Consider the following 18,596-nt stretch of genomic DNA (forward strand, 5'->3'; position numbering starts at 1 on the left):
GTGGTGACAGTACCTTGGTAATGTGTGTAATAGTGGTGACAGTACCTTGGTAATGTGTGTGGTAGTGGTGACAGTACCTTGGTAATGTGTGTAATAGTGGTGACAGTACCTTGGTAATGTGTGTGGTAGTGGTGACAGTACCTTGGTAATGTGTGTGGTAGTGGTGACAGTACCTTGGTAATGTGTGTAATAGTGGTGACAGTACCTTGGTAATGTGTGTGGTAGTGGTGACAGTACCTTGGTAATGTGTGTAATAGTGGTGACAGTACCTTGGTAATGTGTGTGGTAGTGGTGACAGTACCTTGGTAATGTGTGTGGTAGTGGTGACAGTACCTTGGTAATGTGTGTGGTAGTGGTGACAGTACCTTGGTAATGTGTGTGGTAGTGGTGACAGTACCTTGGTAATGTGTGTGGTAGTGGTGACAGTACCTTGGTAATGTGTGTGGTAGTGGTGACAGTACCTTGGTAATGTGTGTGGTAGTGGTGACAGTACCTTGGTAATGTGTGTGGTAGTGGTGACAGTACCTTGGTAATGTGTGTGGTAGTGGTGACAGTACCTTGGTAATGTGTGTGGTAGTGGTGACAGTACCTTGGTAATGTGTGTGGTAGTGGTGGTACACAGAGATTCAGATGTGATTGTCTGAGCAGTCATCAAAACGCCAGGTTCGCCGTCCCCACCATCCAGCTACAGAGAGACATAGAGAGAGAGAGAGAGAGAGAGTCAGTCAATATCCTTGTTGACAGACACAAATACGCACGGGAAAATCCACACATGGATAAATGAACACAGACACAGTAGAGTATTTACTGTACACTGTGCTGTGTGTGTGTGTGTGTGTGTGTGTGTGTGTGTGCGCGTGTGCGTGTGTACCTGCGCAGCTTCGTATGTGATGGTCTTGGTCTCCGTGTGGACGATGGGAACTTCCTTAGTGGCGATCTCCGTCTTCTGCGCCGCGAAGGTGTCCGATATGGTCACCATCTCGGTCTTCACCACGGGAGGCTGGGGGGGGGGAGCGAGGTGTAACACGTTAAAAAAGAAACACACCCACACACACAAAACCCCGGGAACCAACGGAACACAGGAACCGTAGCGGACACACACACACACACACACACAACACTGCATGCCTACGTATGCACGTTCCAACATGGACCACTGCACAGTCACGTCTCTTAAACCAATTTAAAGTGAAAATGAACTGAACGGCGGTCAGCCATGCGCACACAGCCACGCACGCAAAACACACACACACACACACACACACACACACACACACACACACACACACACAGCCACGCACAGTCCATGCGAGTAAGTGCAGCCCAGAATTTCAGCCGGCGGTGAAGAATAGATGAACACACACATGACGACATCATGACAGTCAAGTGGGACAACAAGCACGTGTCTACTGCAGCGGCGTGAACACAACAATGCACACATCAAAGAACACGGTGGAATGTCCCCCGTTCGTTCTGCTGCTGCTTTAGACGAGCCCACCCAGCATGCAACAGCGGTGACGCCGACAACGCAGCAGAAAGAAACAAACAAACAAACAAACACACACAGCAATGCAGTGACAGACATTCGAGACACGTCGTCTGTTTCCTACTGGTCGTTTCTTTAGGCGTCGACGTGCAGCCAAATGAACGAGCCATGCAGGCATTCTTATAACCACTGAAGAACAACAATAGCGCTTCACGGTGGTATAATATAAAGCACATGTACGTACATAAGCGCACGACGCATTGCCACGCGTCGTGTGAGACGGTTCGGCTACTTTTCTGCTTTTTTTTTATTGACATGCCCAAAGTACATAGAGGCGACAGGTTGAAAGTGGTTCAAATTACCAAAAATAGCCTTAAAATAGGCATTATGAATGTTTTAAGTCCTATACATTCCCGGGGATAGACGACGGCGTAGAAAAAAACCCCAAACATGCCGTTAGTAACTTTGTTTTGGGAGAGAAAAAGACCCCATTTGTACACCCTCCCCCCCCCCCCCCTCCCCTCCCCCGCTCATACGCAGAACAAATCTTTAACCGTACCCCCCCCCCCCCCCCCCCAATGTAACATGACAACCAATGACAGCACAGTGCAATACGAACATGCAAATACAAAATCACGTGTGTGTGTGTGTCGTCGTCCCCCCCCCCATGAAAATGAGCACCCGTCCACGTTCACAATGACATGCAAACAAACAAACAAACAAACATGGTAACCGACATGCAAAGTGACATGCAGATGCAATAACAAGCCAGGCGACTTTTCTCTCATTTCAGGAAGCGGTTGGCAGCAGGTAATTATTATTATTATTATTATATAAAAATAAAAATAAACCTGTACGTTTTGTTTCATTTGAGATTCCAATTGAGACAATGTACTAAAGACAATTATAATTATAAACCAATGTTGTGTGACTCCCTGTTGCCAAAACCACTGAACAAGGACAAGTCCTACGGTACTATACACTCGCAAAAAAGGTGAAGCACAAGCACAGCAAAATATACATGTGAAAGCACACAAGACCCCCCCCCCCCCCCCCCCCCAAACATGTCATTTTAACCACGTATACAATGTAAAAAATGATACAAACACATGATGATGATAATTATATCGTATGTCAAATTATGATACGAGATGTATAGCATGAAAACAATATAGGCATAGCGACAGCAATGAGGCACACTTCAGGAGCAATGGAGGGGGATGGGGGGGGAAGGCTGAGGCCAAATCAAATGACACAATAATACACTTAAAATGAGATTGAATCCAAGGGCCCATTGGTGGTACATTAACATTAACATTAACACCGACACTAACAACAACACACCAACATGAGTCGTCTCTCTCTCTCTCTGTCTGTCTGTCCAGAGAAGGTCTCGGTTTTGTTTTTGTTTTGCTTTGAAGGAGAAAAGAGGATTCTGGGACGGAATATATAGCGTTCAAAATGGTCATCATCGGCGTCGTCGTGTGAAAACCTTGTAACTCGTCGTTTTGTCTTTGTATTGCCCAGCTGCTACGCTAGCTTCCTCTCTTTGTCTTTGTATTGCCAAGCCGCTACGCTAGCTTCCTCTCTTTGTCTTTGTATTGCCAAGCCGCTACGCTAGCTTCCTCTCTTTGTCTTTGTATTGCCAAGCTGCTACGCTAGCTTCCTCTCTTTGTCTTTGTATTGCCAAGCTGCTACGCTAGCTTCCTCTCTTTCCGGTTTGCCACAACGGGTCGTCATATCCGTGCGTTCGTAACATTGAACACATGGCTTTTGTGGATTTGGAAATCGCGTGCGTATACTTGCACTGTATAATAGTGTATATCACTGCATAATGCTTTTGTCGTATTGACTGACGATGGCGAATAGTGGGGAAAATAAGCCAATCTACAAGCTCACGAGCTTGACTTTTGACCAACAAAAGAAAAAACAACAAGTCAAAAATAGGGACTCCCAAGTTTAAAGGGGGTTGAATTATTAGTGGGAGTGGCACACAGCAACGTCTTCGCCTTTTCACTGCGTTTGAAGACAGTTTGCGGGTGTATTTTTATTTTTCATGATGTCGGGCACTTGGCTGTCCCTCTCCTATCTGTCGCTTTGTAGGTGTGCAAAAGCCTTGCTTTTTTTTTTTTACTCATAATTATGTGGAAAAAACCTCCACTATTGACAGAGAACTGTGAACCCTGTCTTAGTTTAACACATTTGAGCCCGACATCAACATTGATTGTATTCTGAAAGAATATATATTCAAAGATTTGTGCCACATTTTCACGATATATATAAAAAGCAGACCTACAAGCCAACATAATGCTTATAGTTAAAACACCAAAAAGGGGTTCCCGCCCCAAAATGGTTTAAGAGATACGAGGTCTTCTCTATACATGGACGAACAAGGTTTTCAGGGTGACGGAGTGGGGGGGGGGGGGGACCTGACGCCGTGATAGGGCAGGAAGGGGGGGGGGAAGTAGGCGTGTCTACAGTCGGCAGACCCAAAGCCCTGCAGCGAAGCTCTCTGCAACTGGCCCGGGGCAGCAGGAATGGGCTCTATGCACACACACGCCATTTTGGAAAAGAACTTGGGGGGGCCCCCCCCTTCCCTATACTTCCTTCACAGGCTCTATATACCCCATGATAATAATCAAGGCTCTGTTCAAAATTCTGGTCAAACAAGAGTCAGGGTGCCGCTATTGTGGCCCACTGGAGACACTCTTGCTACACCAGTGGGGTCTCAAAGTGGGTTTTTTACAAAATGGCCCCGCAACGGGTGTGTGTAACTCTGAGAGTGTAGAAAACATGTGGTTCCATTCGTACACTCTCAGAGTTGTGGTGGATACTCGACGTCGAGACGTTTGAGAACCACCGGAACACTAAACGGAAGAGAGCCTTAATTAGTAGCATCGACCAGTAAACACCTGTGAAGGACGCATAGCGGTGAAGCGGCCCCCGGAAGTAGGAAGAGTTATTTCTGGGTGCACGGAGCCCATTACCTCAGAGCAACAAATAACCTGTGGGCGGGGCGGCTGCTCGGCCAACGAGGCCTCTCCGTTCACCCTGGGCCCCTCCTCCTCCTCCTCTTCCTCCTCCTCCTCCTCTTCCTCGGCCAAGGAGGCAGCAGCAACAAATCCGGCCGCTGCTCCCTCCTCGCCGGGCAGGGCGTGGTGGCCGTTGGGGGGCGGCGGGGACTCGGCGGGCGTCACCATGGGGTCTTCGGTGCTCTCCTCCTCTGTCGTCGTCCTCTGCTCCTCCTGGGCCAGCGCTCTGGCCAGCACCTCCTCTACCACCTCCCCGGCCGCCTCCTCCAGGACGTTCCCGTGACGCTCCTCCTCCTCCTCCTCCTCCTTCCGTCCGTTCTCTTCGGCCTCAACCTCTTCCACCGGAGCCGCCGTTTCCCGAGACTCCTCCTCCTCCGCGGGGGGTGGAGGAGGAGGAGCGGCTGCTTCTGGCGTAGACGGCTCCGCCTCCCGCTCCGCCTCCCGCTCCTCCTCCTCCACGACGGGAAGGCAAGGAGGAGGGGCCTCTTGAGACGCGAGCGAGTTCTCCACCTCCTCCACCTTCTCCTCCTCCTCCCTCTCTTCTGGGATGCGCGGCGGGTGAGTGAGGGTCACAGAGACGTTGGGGCGGTACTCGGCCTCTTCGTCACTCTCGCTCTCGGACGAGAGCGCGCCGACGACGTTCGGGGGGGCCTCGGCCGCCGCCTCCTCTTCTTCCCGCAACTCCTCCTCCTCGGCGGACTTCACCGCCTGCTCCTCAGGGGCGGGGTCAGGGGCAGGGTCAGGGGCGGAGTCAGGGGCGGAGCTGGAGGCAAGGTCGGGGCTTTCGATGATCGTGACGACGACGGATGGTTTGCTTGCCTTGGAAACTTCCTGGATGACAACAGTCTCCTCTATTTCGACCTCAGTCGTCTGTTCACACACACACACACACACACACAAACACGGACACACACACACACACACACACACACACACAAACACGGACACACACACAAACAGCGAGACGTACACGACACACGTGTGGAGACAAAAACAAAAGAAAAGTGTAACGTGACCACAGAACATAAAAAAAAGTTAAAACAAGCGACAGATACTGCAAAATAAAAGATTATGAGACATGATGAGAGAGAGAGAGAGAGAGAGAGAGAGACAGAGAGAGACAGAGAGAGAGAGACAGAGAGAGAGAGAGCGCGTATGGATGGGTGGCTGGCAGTTCAACAGGAGCTGAAATGAAATGACAAATGAGTTGAGGTTGCCGAGTATCAAATGAATTCAGGACATCGAATGAAAAGAAGCCAAAAAGATAATGGTATGTCTTAGAGAGAGACAGGCGGACGGACGGATGGAGTGACAGGGACGACAGCTATAGGGTGGACCACCTTTGCGGGTTCTTTGGTGTCAGAGGAGGGCATACTGTCGTCGGAGCCGGCGGCGGTGGCTTGTTCCAGCCGGCGGGGCGGACTCACCTGTGTGACAAAGACGTTAACGACGACAAAACTTGTCAAATCGACTCGGGGCTGCTCTCGGAAAACACATGCAATCATTTGTTGCCCTCGAAAGCCTAGAGTCAGCGACCACGCACCTGGTCTCTGACGCTAGTTAACGTAGCACAGTGAGGGGAGGGTTAGCAGGGGGGGGGGGGGGGGAGAGATGATGGAGAGACCGGCTCTTTATTCGAGGGTATGCGCGTGACATCATCATCATACCCGGAAGTTATGGAAGCTATTTTGGTGATAGCATTACGTTATGCTTTAGCTTTTGAAAAAATAGCAGATCTACAAGCGCGCGGCAGCGCTACGAACTTGTATAGGTCTGCTATTTTTTTAAAGTCGAAGAACGACTGACATAGAAAAATGGCTTTTTTTTTCCAGAAAACTGTCAGGATGTATAGAAGACATTTCATAGAATCTGATCTCAGGTCAGAATGGGTTAAAACAAACATTGAATTCACTTTGCCACTCGTTCTGCTGCGTGTGCATGCGCATACCCTCCAGTCTATACTGTAGTCTCATGCAAACATTGAGTTATTATATACTTTTTTTGCTTCGTATATACGGAGCACAGGTTCCAGTCCAGCGGCACGCCATGATTTATATACTTGGTGGAAACGGGCGGAACTCACGGCCAAGTATTGATTAAGCAACGAGAGACAGGTGGGTGAGGAGAGTGGAGGGTGGAGTTGGAGTAGCAGGGACAACGTGGCGGCCGCAGTGTTCAGCGGCCAGCCGCATCTCATCACAGATTAAACGCGCTATATATAGTCAAATCATTTCCTTTTCAGCTCTGTAGATAATTATGGGAAATAAGTCGGAATGCTTGGAAATAGTCGGAAAAACAACATGCGGTAACCGGTTCAAAGTATTTCGTCTGTCAAGCAGACAGACCGTCATGTCGGTCATTTGTCGTTTCCGAGGGCACTCCAAAAGGGCAGTCCAAATCACCTCATAGATTTTCTGCAAAAGACCATTTGCAGAAAAAAAAAAAAAAAAACACCTTTCTTCTCCATGGTGATTGGGATGAGATGATATCGTCTGAAAACTAAACTTGATATAACCCGAGTTACATTTCATTTGAACGCTCATACGGGAATCAAATTATTTTGTTGCTTCCTTGCTTTTGTACACACGCGGACGGTTTTAGCATAGCCATTCTTACAGGTGTGATGAGTTGGGCTTGAGGGTTGGTGGTGATGGTGGTGAGAGATGCCACGATGCGTTCAAAGACAGGAGCTTATTGAAATGGATTGAAACGGGTCTGGGGGATCCATGGAGGTTTTATAGTCAGTCCAGCAAAACAGGCATTATTAGGAGTCGTTATAATCTTGGAAGCATTACTACTATTAAGAGTTGGAGCCAGTTTTACTTTCCATGAAACCTTTTTTGTTTTCGTTTTTGCAATTTGCTAAATTTTAGGGGAGAAAATAACTGCCCATACTGGATTGACTGTCAATCAGTTCATTATTGTGTTGCCATGGGAGGAGTCGTGTAATGTTTTAAACGTCACTATGGCTGATTTCTATAGGGGTGTAACGATATCGTAACCGTTTCGAGAAAAACTAAATCGATTTGCAAGGCAATGCAAGTAATCGATTGAGTCAATGCTTTGCACTTGTGCATTGTATTTAGCAATTTTAAAGGTATGTTCAGTGATTTCACTTGATTCAAATAACACTTATTTTGTTTTGATGTGATAATCCTCCCTACTATAGAGTGTGCTGACCATATAAGGAGTTCGTTCCTGTCCCCAGTTAACCCCTGGGGTAAAAAAAAACCCAACAACGGTAGGTTTCGTTTTTGGCTAGGTGGCGCAGCCTTCATCCAATCAGGATCGAGAGGGGCCTTCTGCCAATCATGATTGAGCGGGGGCGGGCCTTGGTGTGTGTGCTGTTGGCCTGTCGCGTGCCCCCCCCCCCCCCCCCCCACTGTAGTGCCTGCATGTGCACATCTTGTTAACGGGGCAGACCGGGGTTTTTACAAATTCACCCAAATCACTGAATGCTCCTTTAAGAAGAAAAAAGAGGGGTTTAATTACTTTCCCATTCAATATTGCTACACTTGATCTATTGATAAATGTGTGTATCCTCTGTGTTCATGTCAAGGTACAGGTTTGTACATAATGTGATGTCCAATGTATTTACATGAGAATCACTGTGCTTACTTATTTATATCCATATTCATACATGCGGACAGTATCCACATGTTTCACACAGATTTAATTTCTTCGCTAAATAGTTACTGTAGCGATTTAAAATCATGGAACCGTAACGCCATGATTGAACCAATCGTCAACATTTTTTTATTGCATCGTCAACCATGTATTGTGATGCGCATCGTAGTAGGCTACTGTTAAAATGTATCGTTACACCCCTATTTCAATGTAAACCGGGCCCAGCGCCCGCTTCCCTATAACACGTATATAAGGCACCTCAGTGGCAGACAGCGGAGTCGTTGAGGGAATAGCGTCGCATAGCGGCTCTGCGGCAGTGCTGCAGGCGGCGGCAGGAGCAGCGGCATCCGCTATGGTAGTAGCAGTAGCGGTGTCTGTAGTATCTGCATCAGTTGTAGTAGTAGTAGTAGTAGTAGGATCTGTAGCAGTAGCAGTATATGTAGTAGTATCTGCATCAGTTGTAGTAGTAGTAGTAGTAGTAGTAGGATCTGTAGCAGTAGCAGTATATGTAGTAGTATCTGCATCAGTAGTAGTAGTAGTAGTAGGATCTGTAGCAGTAGCAGTATATGTAGTAGTATCTGCATCAGTTGTAGTAGTAGTAGTAGTAGTAGGATCTGTAGCAGTAGCAGTATATGTAGTAGTATCTGCATCAGTTGTAGTAGTAGTAGGATCTGTAGCAGTAGCAGTATATGTAGTAGTATCTGCATCAGTTGTATATGTAATAGTAGTTGCAGTATCTGTTGTATCTGTATCAGTTGTAGTGTATGTAATAGTAGTAGTAGTATCTGTTGTAGTAGCAGTAGCACTGTCTGCAGCAGTAGTAGTAGACTCTGCAGTAGCACCGGTAGCAGAATGGGTAGCAGTAGCATCTGCAGCAGCGGCATCATCTACAGCAGTAGTAGCATCGGTAGCAGTAGCATCGGTAGCTGTAGCATCGGTAGCTGTAGCAGCGGTAGCAGCAGTAGCCGTAGCATCGGTAGCTGTAGCATCGGTAGCTGTAGCAGCGGTAGCAGCAGTAGCCGTAGCATCGGTAGCTGTAGCATCGGTAGCTGTAGCAGCAGCAGTATCTACAGCAGTAGTAGCATCGGTAGCTGTAGCATCGGTAGCAGTAGCATCGGTAGCTGTAGCAGCATCTACAGCAGTAGTAGCAGAATGGGTAGCAGTAGTAGCATCGGTAGAGCTAGCATCGGTAGCTGTAGCAGTATCTACAGCAGTAGTAGCATCGGTAGCTGTAGCATCGGTAGCTGTAGCAGCAGCAGCATCTACAGCAGTAGTAGCATCGGTAGCTGTAGCATCGGTAGCAGTAGCATCGGTAGCAGTAGCATCGGTAGCTGTAGCAGCATCTACAGCAGTAGTAGCAGAATGGGTAGCAGTAGCATCTGCAGCAGCGGTATCATCTACAGCAGTAGTAGCATCGGTAGCTGTAGCATCGGTTGCTGTAGCATCGGAAGCTGTAGCAGTAGCAGTATCTACAGCAGTAGTAGCATCGGTAGCTGTAGCATCGGCAGCTGTAGCAGTAGCAGTAGTAGCATTGGTAGCTAAAGCATCGGTAGCAGCAGTAGCGGGAGAACGTGCAGAGATAGCGGCGAGTGGCGGTTCAGAGATTCTGCATGCAGCCACAGCGGCGGAACAAGAGAAGCCAGTACCAGAAATTGTACTGAAAAGAATTGAGGCTATCTCCTCTTCGAGGCTCTACAGCAGCAACACACACACAGACACAAATGTACAACAACACAACATTATAAGCACGCAGGAGGAAAAAGAGAAGCAGTCAACTGAAATCGCTACGTAAAATAGTCATTTAAAACATAGGCATTAAGGCTGGGCAATATACTGTAGCGATATTATATCGGATATCATATCATGATATGGCACAAGTGTTTTTGTCTTTTCATGGTTGTTACAACTTAACCCCTAGCCTTTATGTTTATAACAAAGAAAATAGCTTAGAACACATTTAGAAACGTTTCGCCTATAACATGCCCAAAATAGGGCACCCCATGGTGAAATCGTTAAAGGCTACATTACAGACAGTTGAGTGTTTTTTTTAATGTATTTATTACTGAAAGTATATATACTGTAGCTCAAATATACTATAGTAGCCTATAGTATATTATATATGTTAATATATATAATATATAATAGTTAAAGAGTAAAAAAGCAGAGCCAATCAGAACAGAACTCATGTTGAGCTGAAAGGAGGAAAAGCATTGTGCGACAGGAAGTTTGGTGTTGGTTGGCTCACTTCACACACCTGAAGGAACAGGTGACATGACGACGCATGACGACACCCAACGGAGCGAGCAGTGTTGTCACTGAATTACTGAGCATACCAACTCGCTCAGCTTAGCTACACGACTTAAGACCTGCAGTAACAAGAGCACCGCAGACTCAAGCGAGAGCGAAGGAATTAGAAAACGCAGCACCCCACGTTTGCCGAAGGCAACGGACACAGGGATGCACAGTGGGCCACAGAAAACAAGAGCATGCATGACGGTTGTTACAACCACAAGAGGAGTTCAAGACAACTGGGAAGTGTGTCAAGCATGTCGAGCTAGAAAAGGATAAACATGAAACGGATGCCGTCATCTCTGGAGCCCGAGTTGTGGGGCTTTGAACTCGAGTGCAACTTGACATGCCCCCTCTCTGGCTGGAAGACTCTCTGACAACAACACTCTCTTGTCCTTAAATAATAATCCTCCCCGGTCAGGGTTTCTCTGCTCGAACTAAACTTTTAAACTTTAAAAAAAAAGAAAAAAAGGAAAAAAGGCACAGCCTTGTTTAGTCAGCTGCGAGAAGAAGAGAAAGCCACACAGGAAGACACTCGAGTCACCGACAGGCGGTTTTTCGGCAAAGCTGAAACGAGACAGACTGCCACAGGCTTAGAAACCCAGAGACATGAAGCGTGTTCATTGTACTCTTCGACGCGCCGCATTACAGCACATGAAAGGAGAGTGGGAGAGAGGAGAGAGCAAGAAGGAAGGGAGGAAGGAAGGAAGGGAGAATGTGTCTACTGTACAACGCCACACTACAAAAGCAGGTGGCAACTTGCCGAACGACAACCAGGCCAAGCCTGGTTATGACTGACCGTGGTGATGCTATCGGATGGGGATTCTGCTCAGTGTGCGCTTTCACACTCACACACACACACACACACACACACACACACACACACACACACACACACACACACACACACACACACACGCACACGCACGCACAGAGAGTTGTGTCTTAGGTTTTGCCATTTGTTGCCGACTGTAAAGTTCTCAAATGTGCAGATTTGCAAACACTGGCATGTTTTCACTTCACTTCACTTCACTTTCAATACAGTACAGTACTATAGTTTAACGTATAGTCGTATACTGTACGGTTTTCTCTTAAAATTGTGTAAAGTTTAATGCTCGTTTTGGTTTTCAAATGTATGTTTTATTTTATATTATGTATTGGTTTTAAGAGTGGACCACAGGAAGACAATCTGTGCTTTCAGGCCCAGCTATGTGTGTGTGTGTGTGTGTGTGAATTCAAACAAATGCACAAATAAATCAAACTATTGTCCTGTTGGGTTCAGTGCCAGCCAGTAGCCCTGCCATGCATACCTCTTGTTGCAAATATCACGTCATTTGATGCCCTATTCAAGCAACCGTTGTGCTTAATAGAAAAAAAAAAAAAAAATAGAAAGCATCAAACAATGACCACAACTAGAAAACAAGTTATGCAAGGCTGTTTAAAGGCCCCCGGAGTGCATGAGAGATTAATGTGTTGCATCATGTCATCTTTGGGTGAAGTAGCGCCCCTTTTTAAACCATTGAGTAAGTTTAGGCCAGCCGGTTCCCAAACTCTTTCCTTGTCAAGGACCCGCAAATTGACACTGATGAGCCCGCGGACCCCCATAAGAGAAGATTTTTACGGCTCTAGCAGAGATTCTCAACCTGTTTCATTTCAAGGACCCCCAGTTTGACATGCATTAGTCTAACGGACCCCCATTTTAATGGCATTTCTATCTCTGGGACGCCCAATTCATATTGGAAAATCAATGCTAAAAACGGGCAAGCACCGGGTGAGTTGTCCAGTATTCGTGTCAACCAGCCTTACCCCAGCTGTGTCGGATCGGTGGTAATTAGACTGGCATGTTTGTCGACACCGATATGAGCCGACACATGACACGAAAAGGGGCCGAGACCGATACTTTCCCGACACAGTATCAGGACATGGCTATAGTTTGCATGCCCCCTTGAAGCCTTATTTGATACTTTTCTTGTACAACGGTTGTGTCGTACGCTAGCATACGCTAGCATAATCCGCTATTCTTTGGCGACATTCCCAAAAAAAAACAGGTACAAAGTGGACTTCCCACACACACACGCACGCACACACAAGACACACCCAGAGACGAAGACGTACCGCGTGCGGTTGCTGTTGGACGCGCAGCGTGGCGGCGGGGGAGGAGGTGAGGCGTTTCTCCCACTGGTTGGGCTGAGGAGGGGAGGGAGGCGGCGCCTCCATAAAGGAGCGCTTTAGCTGGCTAATGCTAGCCTGGTGTTTCAGCACCTCGTCTTGGGTCTTATCATGGTCCTGATGGGAGGAGGAGGAGGGGGAGGAGGAGGAGGAGGAGGAGGAGGGGGAGGAGGAGGGAGAGAGGGGAGGTGAATGATAGAGGGAGGAATGGAAAAAGAAATGAAACATGGTGAGAGGGGAAGGTTGGGACGGAGATTAGAGATGGACGAGGGCATGGGAGAGAGGAGGAGGAGGAGAGCGGAATGGAGCGCACAGGGAGAGAGGAAGGTTAGAGAGGAGGAGCCGCGGAACAGCGGGATGAAGAGGAGGTGAAGAATGGAGGGATAGAGAGAGAGAGGTGGAGGTGTGGATGATAAGCAGGAGGATGGGGAGGTAAAAGAAAAAAAAGAGGAGTTAACAAGAGGGATTTGGATGAGAGAGAGAGAGAGAGAGAGAGAGAGAGAGAGAGAGAGAGAGAGAGAGAGAGAGAGAGAGAGAGGGGGGGGGGAGGGGTTGTGGGGGGGGGGGGTCGGGGACAGATTGGGGTTCAACAGGAACATTAGTCTGTCAATCGGGAGGAAAAAAACAAGATGGCTGCCAAGTCTCACCGAAGCTCGACTTGTATTTCATGTATTAGCTCAATAACATGTGATTATGTGAAAGGGGTTTGCATGAAGTTCAAATGTGTAAACAACACAGAGAACTCTGTATTTGTGTGTGTGTGTCTGTGTGTGTGTGTGTGTGTGTGTGTGTATGTGCAGGCTACAGTGAGACAGAGCGTATGCATCTTGTTTGGGGTGTGTTTGTGTGTGTGTGTGTGTGAGGCAGAACATTAGGGTAAGACCTCACAACAAGGGACTGACAGTGATGGTAATCACACGCACGCACGCACACACATGCACACGCACACACACACACACACACGCACACGCACGAGCATCAATATCAGTCCCCATGGTTCGGTGAGTATAGGAGCTGTTTGCTGGTTTAGTGTCATTCAAAAAAAAAAGTGTCGTCACTCAACACCGGCGGTATAGCCAAATCTCAGCCCATTGCCCAGAGTACAGGAAGAAAGGTCCATATATGGGCGTTATAGACGAGGCAAGGATTAGTGGGCGGTTAGTCGAGAAGAGGAGGAGGAGGGAGGAGCTCCCTGGGCAAATTATTAGAACAGTCACAGCCGACCGCTGACCGAGGAGAACAAGGTCAGCCGCTTTGCAAAAAAAAACCCAGAAAAAACATGAAAATAACAGCACTCAACATGCAGAGCATGCAAATGTAGAATCCATTGATACACGCATACACAGGCACACACACACACACACACACACACACACACACACACACACACACACACACACATACATAATTACATATCAAGGCTGATTCAATTCATGTAGAAACTCGTCTCATCCGGTTTCTTCAGCAATGTATTTGAACTCGGGCGAAAATAAATAAATACAATAAACATTTATCAATTTAGCGGAATTGATTGATCCCGACAGTGAATTGAATCGAGCCCACATAAACGAAGGCCTGGCTTTTTACACGTTTATTTAAACCGACAATAGTCGATCTGCAAGCTCACATCGAGCACCGTCCGCATAGCAGCACCACCGCGCCGCGGGCTTGTAGATCGGCACGGGGGGTTCTCAAGCGCACAGCAGACGTGCACAAACCACGTGCGTGTAATGAGTCAGGCTTGTGAAAAAAAAAAACACACGTGCACGACTGCATGCACGGCACACACACACACACACACGCAGAGCCGGAGAGTGCCGTAATTAAAGGCAAAAAGCTAGCCTTGTAATAACAAACACAGCAAGCTGTAGTTTCTGATTGTGGCCGGTAGATGGCGCCAGAGTACAGAAGAAGATGTAAGAGTTTTTTTTTTTTCTTTGCTTTTTTTGTGGGCCCATCGTGTGGCGCCAGTACCAACCTCCAACATTAAATTACTGTGCCTCACATAAATATTGTCCCCGCGCACTCTCCCTGGACTCTGTGAAGGGCAGACACACACACACACACGCACACACACACACACACACACACACACACACGCACACACACACACGCACACACACACACAGCACAAAAATAAATGGAGAAAATAAATAAATGAATAAAAATCACACTTGAGGGGCGCTCTAATGGTCAAAATCAATTAGTCTCTAAAGCTGGGCATTGGAGGCTATAGCGCCGCTCAAAAATGAAAACTAAAATCTAGGGCAATGATGTAAATATATTTATAAAATATATAAAAGAAAAGAAAAGAAAACCAATAATACATTGGAAATAGATAATCATTAAAAGAGAATTGAAACTAAATGGATGAAATATCTCAAATGGAGAAAAAAAAAAAAAGAATACACGGGATAAACATATACGAGAATAACACAGGTAAACAAAATAAAAATCATTAGAAGCAGGTGTGTGTGTGTGTGTGGGGGGGGGGGGGGGTGATAACGAGGCTCAAACTCCCAGCTGTGGCGGAGTGGAAGAATGAGTCCAAAAAGCTACACACACATGAAAACTAAAATACTCCCTCGCTCGTCGTCGTCACCACACACACACACACACACACACGCACGCACGCACACACGTCAAGTCATCACAATACAAACACACACATATACAAACACATGGACATGCCTTCAGTGAAAGCCCCAGGTGAAGTAAAAGCGACCGCAAAACACAAAGTTGAACCTGAGAGACAGCAGCCAGCAGCAGAACACACTGGGGCCAAAAGCTGATCACCTTGAAGACGGTGCAGGGAGGGTGACATTGCCCTTTGAGCTACAACGTTCTGTTTCGCAGTATAGGTCGGCTATATAGGACTATATAGGAGCCCCACAATGCCTTTAAATGCTCCAATACATTTATTTTTTGCGTGTTGTTTTTTCCATGACCTGAACAGTGGATTTTCTGTGGTTTCTGGATGGTTTTCTCTGTGCCTTTATTTTGAGCCGCAATGAAAACAGGCAGATGGCAAATTCCTGTGTCATGTGGGATTTGTGGACTCGTAACATCACAGTCCACAGGCCAATCAGAGCACTTGTTTGAGCCAGAAACCCCCCCCCCCCCCCCACAGAGACCACAGAAAAATCTAATTTTACAGTTCAGGTTTTTTTTTGGGGGGGTGAAATTGAAATTGACCCAAACTTTTTTTTTTTTTTACGTCACGTAAAAATCTCCTCGTTGTTGATTTAACTCCGAGAGTGTACAGTACATTGCATTTGTACACTCGCAGAGTTACAAACAGACGACAGATTTCTACCGTGTGCGGGTGGTGATATGACGTCTTAGAATAGTTAAAAAAAAAAGATATAGAACCTATTGATTTCTTTAAAGAGAGCCTAAGGGCAACCTCACCCTATATTCTACAGAAACCAAACCCATAGCGAGTGACAACCGAACCAACCAACAAGAGCGACTCAAAGTGACTGACGGACCAATAGGGAGAGGGGAGAGGGCGGGCTCTGTGGCTCCACATGCGACTGTCGGCATGACATCGGGGGAGGAGGAGAGGGAGACACACAAAGCACACTTTACTCCCCAACGCCGCAGAGCGACGCGTGGACAGGAACACACCACAGGGCGCAACCGTGTTGCACGTCGGCATTCGAACCTTTCCAACTTTTCCTCGTTTCCTGAATTGAAATAACCCCCCAATTTACCAGACAACGTTTTTGCTTTGCAAGAGAAAACCATATAGCTATATAGCATATGAACATACTGTATATGCAAGAATAATAACCTAGAATATTACCAATTGAGTGGTAGAGTTAAAATGCATTGAGTATATTTTCTCTTTTTTTACTTTAATATAAAATATATATTTAAAAAAAAATATATATATATATATATATATTTAGTTACGACCCATAAAATGGGTCCCGAGACTCCCGACTCATTGATTGGGGTTAACACTTAAATCCACCTTTCAGCTATACATGAGAACAACTCCCCCCCCCCGCATTTCTTTCTCCGGGGCGAGAAAGAGTTTGAAAAGCATGCTTTGGGTGATAATAAGAAGAAGAGAAAGGAGACAGAGGCCCCTCACAGACCTGACTCAGTATGACCTCCGCATCGCCGAGGCTCAACTCCCCGTCCTCCTCCACCTGCGAGGACAAGGCCGTGACGTGACGTCACGACAATAATGGACGTGACAATATGGATGGTTGGGGGTTTGGGTTGAGGAGGGCGGGGGGGTGGAGAAAGAAAAAGGTGAAATGGGATCATGGGAAATGTAGTTATTTCTCTCCCCGCCCGCCGGCGCTATAGCTAGTGACGTCGTGAACGCTGCAAGCCTACTATACCCCGCCCCGGGGGCCGCCAAGAGGAGTGAAGCATTATGGGACACTCTGCAGCAGGAGACATTCGTGACATGGGACAACTTCCTACTCTTCGGTGTTCAACACCACGTAGCCCCTTCCAAACAACACACGGCTAGTTCCTTTTTGGGTTTTTTTTTCCTCACTTTTAGTGTTTTGTGTTTTGTTTTACATTAAAAAAAAAAAGTCTTATCATTTGGTTATTTTCTTAAAAGAAGTGACTTCTAGTCAAAGCAAAGATGATTACCTTTAGATATACGATGGGGGGGGGGGGGGGGGGAGGGCGAGGGGGACGGACGGTACGTGTAACACCTTTTTTCCACATCATAAACTGGCATAAAACTTGCACCTGCAGTTAGTATAGGCATACTATCTATTTACAGTTATGTTTCCTATATATTCTAGCACTATAAGCATTCAGAGTAATCATTCCATTTCCATCTATGTGACCAAGGCAAAGCAAAGTGCATTGAGTGGCAGTTTGGGCATAAAATGGCGATTGTAGCGACGGCCTCAATCGCCTGGTATTTGGTGAATACAAACTGTCGAGGTCTCAAATAGAACACTAATAACTAAAAAAGAAGATGCACCTTCACAAGCTATATTATTAGCAGCTATACATTAGCAGCATGTCTCCTTATAGAGTCCACGGTAGTCACATGCCACATACCAGCAAGGCAGGTGTGGACAATAAGGGCTGATTAGTTGCCTCGTTTGGATACAGAATTTTGCCGCTGTCGGGCGTAAACCTTGCGTGTCCAAAACCGTCACTCTTTCAGGAAAAAAAAACATATATATGAATAAACTATGTTCCAATGGATCCAGTCAATGTAGTTCTTATTTAGTCACACGTGCTCTTCTTAAGACTTTTCATTGGCTTCATTCAATATAAAATATAAAAGCCATGGACATGACTTCCAACGTCCATGTTTGTCCATGTTTTGACCACGTCATTATACACAGCAGGTGAAAGGCTTCAAGAACAATTCTAAATCTTAAAAAAAAATAGCTATCTACAAGCTCACAACACCCCCCCCCCCTTACAAAATAGGCCGTTGACTTATGAAACAATATAAAAAGCTGAAATATTGGAGACGCAAGGTTTCTTCTGGACCGCGACGATATAACCCGACACACCTGCTCGATCCACGCGTGGAGATTTATTCACAGCGATGACGATTACATTTTTTTGTTTTCCATTAATGTCTTTTCTCTTCTACACACAGGCCTTTGCGCGTTTCCCTATGGAGATACAGTACCACATCTTGCCTTTTAAAAAAAAATAAAAAAAAATAAGAAGCACTATTGTACACTATTCTGGATTATTTTACTCTACCTATACGCACTGTATAACGTTTCTCATTTATTATCGTGGAACCCGATATCTCCGTATCACAGTCTCTTCATCCAGACGTATACACTCTACGTCCATCCACTAGCAGCGCTATAGTGATCTTTCACATATATCCATTTACTGTCATCAGATATTGCATTACATAATACAGTATAGTCTCTCTCTCTCTCTCTATTTGTATCATCAATCTATATTTCCTCTTTGATAATGATTCCATAACACTCTCTTTCCCTGCTGTAGATTGTTTTTAAAGTCAATCTAAGATT

General features: G+C 46.4%; 1 protein-coding gene across 4 annotated transcripts in view; it reads right to left on the bottom strand.

Annotated features, from left to right (window-relative positions):
* The window catches only part of epb41l2 (erythrocyte membrane protein band 4.1 like 2), a 117,875-nt gene that overhangs the window by 8,288 nt on the left and 90,991 nt on the right, over positions 1-18,596 (bottom strand). Inside the window, exons 15-20 of one of the 4 annotated variants that reach the window (XM_080791595.1) lie at positions 14,609-14,641; positions 12,550-12,720; positions 5,859-5,945; positions 4,474-5,388; positions 872-1,000; positions 590-685 (exon numbers count right to left, since the gene is read on the bottom strand). In XM_080791595.1, the coding sequence (XP_080647721.1) occupies positions 590-685; positions 872-1,000; positions 4,474-5,388; positions 5,859-5,945; positions 12,550-12,720; positions 14,609-14,641 (1,431 nt within the window). Of the gene's footprint in view, positions 1-589; positions 686-871; positions 1,001-4,473; positions 5,389-5,858; positions 5,946-12,549; positions 12,721-14,581; positions 14,642-18,596 lie in introns of all 4 variants that reach the window. The other 3 variants (XM_080791594.1, XM_080791596.1, XM_080791597.1) reach the window with 3 other exon arrangements.

The sequence above is a fragment of the Protomyctophum bolini genome (genome assembly GCF_963924005.1).
Source record: "Protomyctophum bolini genome assembly, chromosome: 19".
Taxonomy (NCBI): domain Eukaryota; kingdom Metazoa; phylum Chordata; class Actinopteri; order Myctophiformes; family Myctophidae; genus Protomyctophum; species Protomyctophum bolini.